Source organism: Filicampus tigris, chromosome 4 (genome assembly GCF_054856515.1).
Source record: "Filicampus tigris isolate MCC_2025a chromosome 4, RoL_Ftig_1.0, whole genome shotgun sequence".
Classification (NCBI taxonomy): domain Eukaryota; kingdom Metazoa; phylum Chordata; class Actinopteri; order Syngnathiformes; family Syngnathidae; genus Filicampus; species Filicampus tigris.
In genome coordinates, this window is record NC_141220.1 from 2696076 (window position 1) to 2707444 (window position 11369).

At 39.8% G+C, this 11369-nt stretch overlaps 1 protein-coding gene across 2 annotated transcripts; it reads right to left on the bottom strand.

Moving 5' to 3' along the window:
* Positions 1-3842: 3842 nt before the first annotated feature.
* Positions 3843-11369, bottom strand: LOC147148103 (uncharacterized). Of its 2 annotated transcripts, none has more exons than XM_086028664.1 (4): positions 11229-11369; positions 9950-10103; positions 5462-5517; positions 3843-5370 (listed from the first exon to the last, which is right to left on the bottom strand). In XM_086028664.1, exons 2-4 carry the CDS (start codon positions 10045-10047, stop codon positions 4325-4327), a joined length of 1200 nt encoding a protein of 399 aa, XP_085884790.1. In that variant the 5' UTR covers positions 10048-10103; positions 11229-11369; the 3' UTR covers positions 3843-4324. The 2 variants fall into 2 exon arrangements, with proteins under 2 accessions (XP_085884790.1, XP_085884791.1); XM_086028665.1 differs by lacking the exons at positions 9950-10103; positions 11229-11369 and adding exons at positions 8063-8201; positions 8519-8603.

Genomic DNA, 11369 nt, shown 5'->3' on the forward strand with positions numbered 1-11369 from the left:
TAATAGTACAGATGAAAGCAACATTTTCCTTCAGCCAAACCTAATTGTAGTCTCAAGGACACGCTAAAACATGTTACATGCAGTTGTTCATTACTAATTATTGCCATTTCAAACAAGATAAAGTTATTCAGTTGATTGTGAACATTTATTTTTCATTGGCAGACATCACGTTTGATTTATACGGAACTAAATATATGTTCCAAGGACCCAAAATAAAAACAATTATTTCCTTCCATTTGATTTTTTTTTACCTCATGCCCTGCAGGTAATATTCTTTGAGTCAAATGTGACTAGCACATGCACATTGAAAAATCAGCATTTTGCGCCTTTTGACATTGTCCAAAAAGACAGGTAAGTAAAACATTCATTTATTTTCCTAAACACTTATCCTCACAAGGGTCGCACAGTAAGGTAAGTTTTATTTCTTGAGCACATTTCATACACAAGGCAACTCAATGTGCTTCACACAAGCAATGAACCTACACACATTTACAAACACAACAGTTAACAACATTCAAAAAGCAAAGCAGAGAAAACGACAAAATGATTAGAATGTAAATTGGCATCATTTAAACATATTAGTAGAAAAGTTTAAAAATATTGAAAAGTAAATGAATAAAAGTGGGTTTCTAAAATATATATAAAAGAAAAAAATGATTTAAAATTGTTTAGAGAAACTTAATCAAAGGTATGAGGGAAAAAAAGCTAAGTTTTTAACCTGGATTTAAAAGCATTTACATTGGGGGCTGACTTCACTTCTGTTGGCAGCTTATTCCATTTGTGTGCAGCATAACAGCTCAATGCAGCTTCTCCATGTTTACCTTGAATTCTGAGCTCCACTAATTGACCCAAGTCTTCAGAGCCCTACAGGGTTTATACTCAATCAGCATTTCATTCATATATTCAGGACCCAAACCATTCAGTGATTTATAGACAAGTAGCAAAATTTTCAAATCTATTCTACAGTTAATTGGGAGCCAGTGTAAAGCCTTTAGGACTGGAATAATATGTTCCAATCTCTTTGTTCTGGTAAAATCCGAGCTGCAGCGTTATGAATGAGCTGCAGCTGTTTGATGCTCTTTTGAGGGAGACCAGTCAGAAGACATTTACAATAATCACGTCAACTGGAGATGAAAGCATGGATAAGTTTCTCCTGGTCTGCTTGTAGCATGCAACCCTTCAGTCTGGATATGTTTTTCAACTGGTAAAAGGCTGTTTTAGTGATTGATTTGATATGATTGCTGGAAGTCAGGTCTGAGTCTATCAGCACCCAAAAATTTCTGACTTGGTCTTTGGTTTCTAAAGACAGTGACTCCAGGTGTTTTCTAACTGGAATCCTCATTTATTTTATTGCCAAAAACAATTACATCTGTTTTGTTTTGGTTTAGCTGAAGGAAATTTTGGTTCATCCATTTGTTAATTTGTGTTTGCACAGTGACATAATATGCTGATTGAAATGCTGTCAGTAACATTAAGGACGGGAGCGCATAACTGCGTTTCTAGCACTAGAGCCGGGAGAACCTGTTGCGTCTTTCTACCCTTAAAGCCGAGAGAGCGTACATGTAATTTTCTTTTTATTATTTAATTATCGGTCTCTTAACCAATAAAATGCATCAGAATATACACGTGACGGTGTCGTAAGCATGCGGAGGATGTTTCTTAATTCTTGCGAGTCATAATGGCTGTCGCCCGTCGATCGCGGGAGCTCTGAAACGAGTAACGGCAGTGATATAGATGACGCGCTTGTGGACTTTGAAGCAGTAGAACCAGTCAAACGTGATATATAGTTAAGATGTGTTTGTAGACAATGACAATATCGACGTCTTTGTAACAGAATAGAGGATGTAATTACCACTTTTTTAACATTAAAAATAATGCTCCTTTTGCACTGATTTATTTGACTTATGTTCCATCTTCGATTGAAACAGTAAAGATTAATAAACTCGGGCCTGCGTGTAAGCCACATGTCTAAGGTCTCAAAATCTTTTGAAATTATGTTTTTGTCTGCTACAGGGGCTGAGATATTAATTATTTTGGAGGTGTTTTAATTTCTGGGAAAACTTCAGGTTTCCAAGGGTAATTTCAAAAATGACCATAGGTTTTGTGGAGCTCTTGAGCCAGGCGCTTTAGGCTATAATGCTAAAGCTTCTGTAATGGATGCGTCACCCCCAGATGCTTCAGTCCACTTACTCCTGGCACGGGATACATAAGACAATCCAGTCTCCCCCTCCCCTATCCAGCAGCCCCGCTGTCAAAGGCCGGGTGTCGCCCAAACCCATGATGTCAGACATAGACTCCAGGCTTCTCAGATCTTGGAAAGAAAAGTTAGTTCCGAAAATGGACATGTAAAACTCATGCTTTTAGTAGCTTCTGTAAATTTTTGCATGAACACAGACCCTGCACTGGGCGGGGGAGGGAGTTTCTCTGCCAAGCAAACACAATCTGTTATACTGAAAGGTGTATAAATATGGATATTGGGATCATTAATGGATGGTAGAAGTGGTGCCTGAATGGATAAATGTTTTTCTTGCCTGGAATTATAAGGTTCCCTTGCTGTCCGCTTCTCCAAAGGTGGGGGTTGCTGTGGTGACATGGGTGGTGTGTGTGTCTGTGCCGCTTGCCCTGTTATAGAATCTCCTTCAGACTCATCTTCCGTCTCAGCTTTCTCCCTCAGCGGGGCAGATATACGCACAATGGTTGTGTTTTTAGAAAGCGAAGTCTTATCCAATATTTACTGGGCTACATATGACATGGCCAACTACAAGTACCGGGACAAGAAAAAAAGAGACCAGGCTTGGGGAACTGTGAGCGAGGAGCTTATTATACCTGGTATGTTTTTACTTTCTTGGGTTTTTACAACTGCTGAACTTCACCAAGACAGCAATATTTCTTTGCATTAGCTACTAAAATTACATTACAACTAAAGTTACGTATTCCTCCAGCAGGACAATCAAGCGACATCCTGGTGTGTCACTCACCGGTGTGCTGGCTCTGACACTGGGTCTCATCACTTGTCGTACTAGTAGAACATGCGCTTTATCTCCTGTTGAAAAATCTCCTGCGCAGTTGGGTAATTAGTGGCGTGTTTGAAGTGTTCGGAGTCAATTTTTGTCGTTTGCCAATTTCGCCGAGCAGGTTGATATGAACTTTGGCCGACTCCCTGTACACTTTAAAGTTCGTTTTAAGATTTTTTTTTTTGTTTGTTTTCTAATCTTTAACTCATTCACTGCAATCAACATATTTATTTGTCTTTTCACAGTCCAGCCATTCAATCCTAGGAACTTATTTATATATTTTTTCAAATGTTTTCAAACATTAGGGTAAAAGAGGGTCTAAAAATGTCTGGCATTGAATGAGTTCAATGGTCTCGCCCCACCTTACCTCTCTGAGCTCCTCCACCCATACACACCTGCTCGGTGCTTCAGGTCAGCAGACCAGACGCTACTGGAGGTACCGATGACTAAGCGGAGACTCAGTGGGGATCAAGGCTTGTCCGTTGCCAGTCCCTCCCTTTCGAATGACCGTCCGTTAAATGTTAGGCAAGCTCCCCCTGTCCATTTTCAAAACTCGTCCAAAAACACCTTTTTATTCTATGGCTTTTAAACTCAGCATGAGCCTCTGCATTGATTTAGTGTTTGGTGGTGTCTGCTGCATTAGTATTATTAATTTGTTTTGTGTCTTGTTCTTGTATGGCAATTCTTTTTTTACTGCATGCACTGCACTTTGTATGCAACAATGCTTGTTTTAAATTGCTCCATAAATTAAGTTGAGTTGGATGAATGGAAGAAGATGTTCATATGGATGTAAAAACTTTATTATCAGAATTGAATGCAGGTGGCAAGCATAGGAATCTTGCATTTACACATCAACGCCCACACAATGATCATTATGTTTGGGATTGAAAGCTTGATGACAAGTTTTCTTTTGGAATAAAAACAACTCACTTTCTATGGTCTGAGGTGACATGTCCAGGCAGCCCAGGTGGTGGACTGAAAGTTGGTTCAACTGGTGGTCCAGGTGGGTCATTTTCATCCGGAGTAACTGGTGTTGGCCAGGTAGATCTTGGTGGGGGCCTAAGTGGTGGTCCAGGTCTGAAAGGTCATGTTTCAGGTTGATTGTTTTCATCCGGATTAACAGATGGTCTGGGTGGTGTTCCAGGTTGGCTGGGTGCCTGTTCAGTTGGGTTGTTTTCATCTGGAGTAATTGGTGTTGGCAGGGGTTTTCCTGGTGGCGGTCCACAAGTGGTGGGGGTAGGTTGCCAATTTTTTTTCCAGGTGGGTGGTATTATCCAGGATAAGAAGTGGCTTCACTGGTGTCCCTGGTGTTAATATGATGGATATGGATCAACAACTGTTTCATGAGCTGTTGGTGGCGGTACACCATGACGCGGATAAGGTCGCTGTTGCCCATATGGATAAGGTAGCTGTTGCCCATATGGATAAGATAGCTGTTGCCCATACGGATAAGGTCGCTGTTGCCCATATGAATAAGGTAGCTGTTGCCCATATGGATAAGTTAGCTGATGCCCGTATGGATAAGTTAGCTGATGCCCATATGGATAAGTTAGCTGATGCCCAGATGGATAAGGTAGCTGGTGCCAATATGGATAAGGTAGCTGATGCCAATATGGATAAGGTAGCTGATGCCGATATGGATAAGGTAGCTGTTGCCGATATGGATACGGTTGTTGTTGCCCATATGGATAAGGATGCTGTTGCCCATATGGATAAGGTTGCTGTTGCCCATATGGATAAGGTAGCTGTTGCCCATATGGATAAGTTAGCTGTTGCCCATATGGATAAGTTAGCTGATGCCCATATGGATAAGGTAGCTTATGCCAATATGGATAAGGTAGCTGATGCCAATATGGATAAGGTAGCTGTTGCCCATGTGGATAAGGTAGCTGTTGCCCATATGGATAAGGTTGCTGTTGCCCGTATGGATAAGGTTGCTGTTGCCCATATGGATAAGTTTGCTGTTGCCCATATGGATAAGGTAGCTTATGCCAATATGGATAAGGTAGCTGATGCCAATATGGATAAGGTAGCTGATGCCAATATGGATAAGGTAGCTGCTGCCGATATGGATAAGGTTGCTGTTGCCCATATGGATAAGGTTGTTGTTGCCCATATGGATAAGGTTGCTGTTGCCCATATGGATAAGGTCGCTGTTGCCCATATGGATAAGGTAGCTGTTGCCCATATGGATAAGGTAGCTGTTGCCCATATGGGTAATGTAGTGGTATCCCGGGAGGTCCAGGTGGTCCAAGTCGTCCTGGTGGACCCTCTGGTCCAGGTTGTCCTGGTGGATAAGTTGGTGGTGGAGTTGAATGCACTTGTCTCTTTATCTTTTCAGAAAGACAGCTGGTTCCTGTGATAAAAAGTGGAAGTGGACAACTTTGTTACATTGTGACCTTTCATTTACTCTTTGTTACTTGGTAGTTGAGAGTTTGATGACTTACCAAACAGCACAAGGGCAACAGTGAACACCTTGAGAGTGATCATCGTGGCTGTTGTCCTGAAAGACAGTGAAAAAGAACGGTAAATGTACATCGGGAGAAAGTCCATCAGGTAAACATGATGGGAGAGATGGCTGCTTGGACAGTGTCAGTTTGCTGGGGCCCAGGTTCCACGCTTCGCCACGAGGTACCTGGACTGTCCTTGGGAAGAGGGTGATAACTCTTTGCCAAACTTCATGTCGCCACCATCGGACAGAACCCCCATATCTCTTGAAACCACTACTTTTTAGCAATGTGTTTTAATTGTAAGTTAACAACAATATTTTTGTTAGTTATATCCTTATTGCTGAAGAAAACAAAAGCGCTATTTTAGTTGTGTTTTATTTTGTGTTTTGTTTTGAATCATAACCATTAGTCTAAGCGGCGTGAAACCTTCGGCCTCCTCTTGTGTCTGTCATGTACAGAGAAGTAGAGAGAGACATTTTTTTTCCTCACTCAACTGTGCTAATTTCAGGCTTTTCAAGTGTTAATGAGGTGGACAAAGTGGGGGATGTAACCAACTAAACATGGCAATGTTTGTCACTCACTGGGAGAGAGGATTCTTTGCACTCACCCAAAGACACTAAGATAGTTATTGATAGAACACGTGGGTCCAGAACAAATTTCTCTTTTGGTTTGAAGAACAATGTTAGCCATTTGGGCTGAAAAAAAATCCTTGAACAATAAAAGGTTTATTGTTGGGAGCATGAAGTCAGACCCAAGTTTGAATGGGTTCAAGTCCAGGTTAAAAACTATGCTTATTTTCCCATGTCTTTAATTGAGCTCTTATTAAGTATTTTTATAATTAAATCAAATTTTAAAAATCTTATTGTGTCACTGTAAAGCCTTTTAACTGATTTTAGTCAGCTGGCTTTCATTTCTGCATTTGGTATTAAATGTCTTAAGTTCTTTTATTTTTAAATGCTTTTAAATATTGTACTTGTAATGATGTACTTTATAACAAAGTTGCCTTGCCCTTTCTTTGCCTATCATTCCAAATGTATTTAAAGCATTTTTTAAAATTCAGCATTATGACAATTTAAAATCTTTGATGCAAATAAAAAAAAACACGTTTTGGGAGGAAAATGTGTATTGGAGCTTGATCAGCATTCTGGTTTAATTTTGGGGGGTTAACAACAACCACACCGCCTCCCCCAACCGCCCCAATGAATTTCAATGGCCATCAATTATGTGAGTAATTGATTTCGCTATTTGCAGGCCGGCCAGTTGATACCCCCTGCGGGTATATGTTTAAACTTGTAATATCACCATTCACCACTAGATAGCAGACATGACTTAGTTGTATTTGCACCAGGTCTTATGCTGCCCTATACTACAGCGTGAGTAGCCCTAATAATTATTGGTCGATTTGGAATGACATACAGGGCATGACATAGTACCTCAAAAATATTATAATTTTGACAGAATAAATATTTGTGAAAAAATGCACAAAATGCCTTCTTACACCGGCCGTTGGTCTGCTGTTCATCCGTTTTGTGCCGTACTTAATTGGGAATTTTTATGCACGAGAGCCCTTTGCACCGGAATAAAAAAAAACAATCACAGTGGTTAATTTTTTGATCGTTCAAACCCTTTGTTGTTGAAGGATGGATCTTTAATACCCGCAATGATAAATGTATTCTGAAAAATGAAATATGTTAAGAGCACGTATTTTGCACATATGCATCTTTTGTCCATATTTAAAATTGTGTTTTTGTCATACATCTGGCACGAAATGTGTGGTCCTATGTGACCCCACCAATGGTTCTGATGAAAAATTGTGGGCCCCCCATCATTTACGTTGCCAATGCCTGTATTAGATAGACTGTTGAACATCAGCATATACAGTAATTGTGTGAAAAAACATGTGTATTGTCAATATAAAGAGAAACAGCAATGTCTCTTGTGCAAGGATGGCCACCAGAGCTATGGCGTGCTATAGCTACAACAGAAAGCTGTGTAGCCACAGTTAAGTACCTCCAGCATTTTATTTGATATATTCTAAAATACATTTATAAATGGTTTGGTCAAGCCCACATTTCCCCCGGGAGAAAAATAAATCCTGGAGGTGTGCCTTCTTTTGTGTGAAGGTAATGTCTCCGTCAATTAAGATGTGCGTGGTTGCTTGAGGAATGACTCTCACAGTGGCTCTTCCCTTCTTGCCCATGTATTAGAACAGGAAATACCAACATTCAGCTATTTTAATGATGAAATAATCAACATTATTCTACTGAAAAATAAAATAGATGTCAAACACGGACTAGAGAACTAAAACGAAAAAATAATTTAATAACATAAAATAATAATAAATAATAAAATAATTTAATTTAATCGGAATTATGTGATGCTGTTGTTTTTTTTATCTTTACATGCAGGGAAGAGAGGCCTTGCCTGACCAAATTGTGCATCCCTGCTGGTCATTGGACACGCTTGCCGAAGTGCATGAACCAATATCCACTTTGACCTGATTCCATTTTCCCTTGATTGAACAAAGTGCAACACCAAATATGTCCAACATTAATGTTGTCTTCCCTGAAAATATTTCAAGTTGGAGAAAGTACTCACCGAATGCAATCAAGTTTGTTCTTGGAGCCCCTCTCGGGTCTTGCGTTAGTGTCAGTTCTGCTCCCGTGTCTCTTCTGTCGCCTTACTGTCGTTAACCGAGGGCTTAAATTGCTTGCACGTCCGCCATTAAGGTGGGGCCCTTGTTAAGGTGGGGCATTAAATTGACTTTAGTTTTCACACAATTACGGTCGGTGGTTTCTAATAGGTGGTAATTGCCAAGCAACATTTCGTCTTCATGATGCCATGCTGTAATTCATCAGGTAAATGTGGTCACTTTGAAGTGAATAGAGCACAGAAAAGGTCACCGCCGGGCCGTTAGAGTCTTATACAATTGTACTTGGAGTAGTAGCATGTTTTGAAACAGCTGGTTTCGTTTAGTTTTTTTATCCGCCTGACAACAAGGAGTTGGGTGGTGTACGTGATGAAGGCCATTGTGGCTTTGCAAAGAGAACAAACCTGCTTTTTCTTTTCTTCAAACTTCTACTCAGCCCATAATGCCAAGTGTATCTGAATGCAGACCGCACGGAACGCCCCGCTTGACACGGCACGCCCCGAAGACCACGGCACAGAACGCCCCCATTGACACGGCACGCCCCCCACCTACCCTGCCCAGTAACGACACCCCCCCCTTGCCTGCTACAGGAAGTCTCAAAGGACAAAAGGAATATGGGAAATGTAGCATGTGTACTAAATGCTGCATGTATTAGCCCAAGAATACCATTTTAATCTGTTTTAAATACTGTATTTAAAAAAGCAAATTTTCATATACAAAGCTATGTGATATTTTGCAAGACGTTATTCCAGTTTTTATTCCTTATGCAGTTAAGGCTTTTCTATTTTACATATTTTCTCCAAACTTTTTCTGAACTGTAGTTACCTTTAATTTTAAAGTTATTTTCTATACAAAACTGTTTGGGAAAGTATTTCATTCTCGTTTTGTTCACAAAACTAGGCAGTTTTTTTTTGGTATTGTATTTCATTTGTCTTTTTTTACAAGTTCCTCGACCAACAATTTATTTTATACCTATGTAGCTTTTATTGAATGTACATGCTTTTATCTCTTCAGATATCCACTCCAAAAAAATTCATCAAAAGCACATTTATGAATTTGCAGATAGGATGAAGCAATCGTTGCTGCAGCATCTGCGAGGATTGTGGTCTGAAGTGAACCCCATCACTTCTCCTCTCTTTCCTCGTCCCCTGAAGCCTTTGTAGTCTTTATAAATTTGGCTACACTGTCCACACGCGGTGAGGTTGTAGGGGATTCGGTACATGTCCCAGAATCTCAGTGAATATATACCTCAATCCACGACACCTAATGACAAAAAAACAAGAGTGACATATGTCTTTATACCGATATATCAATTATATCAAATAAAATTATAGGCTCCAGCACGCCCCACGGGGGCGGCACGGTAGTCGACTGGTTAGCCTGTCCGCCTTATAGTTCAGAGGTCGTAGATTCGATCCCAGCTCCGGCCTCCCTGTGTGGAGTTTGCATGTTCTCCCTGTGCCTGCGTGGGTTTTCGCCGGGTACTCCGGTTTCCTCCCACATTCCAAAAACATGCATGGTAAGTTGATTGGACTCTCTAAATTGCCCCAAGGTGTGATTGTGAGTTTGGATGTTTGTCTCTGTGTGCCCTGCGATTGGCTGGCAACCAATTCAGGGTGTCCTCTGCCTACTGCCCAAAGACAGCTGGGATAGGCTCCAGCACCCCGTGACCCTTGTGAGGATAAGCGGTATCGATAATGGATGGATGGATCAAATAAAATTCTCTCTCTCTCTCTCTCTCTCTCTCTCTCTCTCTCTCTCTCTCTCTCTCTCTCACACATGTAAAACACTATACACGCACACACGCATATCCCCACACACATTCATCAACTTACTGTCTAGCCAGTGAAAGTGTGCTTCCTCTCGGAATGAGTCCTCCTTGACAACCTCCCAAAATCGAGTGCAGGACAGGGCCAGGTTGAAGATAGCACATTCACCATCATGCAGAACAACGTTGAGAAAGATTTTCCGTAAAATCTCCTCCAGTAGCTGTGAACATACAGGATTAATTTTACACTAGCTGGTGTTCATCATCAGCAAGATCATCATCATTATCCACTTCTAGCAAGGTAGCAAGGGTAGTGCAATGATCAGCTTGATCAGCATTTTTGATGCTCTCACACAATTATATATATATATATATATATATATATATATATATATATATATATATATATATATATATATATATATATATATATATATATATATATATATATATATGTATATATATATATATATATATACATATATATATATATACATACATACCAGCTGATAGAAATAAATAATTGCATCATTGTGATCGATCACTACCGTAGCCCAGCCCTTTTTTCCAGTTTCATAGTTTCACGCTTCACAGTAAAGGGTTTAACCTATTATTTTTCAATGGAATTTATTTTGAACAAAAAAAATAAACTAGGGGGGTTGTGAATTTTATTTTTCACTTTTGTTAATTTATTACAAATTATTACTAAGTCACAGTTGAGTTTATGTTTTATATTTAATGTTATTCTCTCCTGAAGAGTGACTGTTCTGCCTGTTGTCAGAAGAATGTGAAATGCCGTTCTTTAATATTTTCGGTCATCTACTGTAAAGTTGAATAAGTAAAATCCAAAATATACCAACATAAATACAAACACATGTGCTTACTGCTTATATAAAATGTCTTAACATTTGCCACCACCGAGTAAAACTATGTTGTGATTCATATTCCATTGTTATATTCACGCTAACGTTATTAAATTGCTACACTGTGCTGCAACCACAAACAGATGTATTCGGTCTACTTATAATTAGACCATGTTGCTCCGTATGTAAAATTACGTTAGCGCGACATTACGCACTTTGAGCCTCAAGGGAGGAATTGAAAGGAAAAAAATAGCATTCCTCCACAATCATTTAATTCTTTTCAAGGAAGTTTTTTGAGGTTATAAACACAATATTTTTGCGATGGAAACCATTTTTTCCCGTGTCGTCTTAGGGCTCCACACGGACTCAAACATATGAATAGTATTGCTATTTGACCCAGAGCTATTTGTTGCATTTTTAGAAGTGTGTTATATCCTAACATTCATTAAATAAAATACAGTACATTTACAATTCACCACTCACATTCTGCTCACGAGCCGTCATTTTGTCAACTGTAAAATGTGGGTACCGGTCACTGCAAGACACTAGACTGCACTACACTTAGAACTACTTGGTCACATTACTCCCACCCATTGGGTATAGGGGTGTGGTGTTGCCGTAGGC

What these genes read in the sequence shown, in the direction of transcription:
- LOC147148103 (XM_086028664.1), bottom strand. Translation starts at nt 10,047, where the DNA reads ATGTGCTATCTTCAACCTGGCCCTGTCCTGCACTCGATTTTGGGAGGT. An exon ending in ACACTTTCACTGGCTAGACA is followed by an intron (nt 5,518 to 9,949) that starts GTAAGTTGATGA and finishes ACTGTCTTTCAG; the next exon opens with GACAACAGCCACGATGATCA. An exon ending in TGTTGCCCTTGTGCTGTTTG is followed by an intron (nt 5,371 to 5,461) that starts GTAAGTCATCAA and finishes TTTTTATCACAG; the next exon opens with GAACCAGCTGTCTTTCTGAA.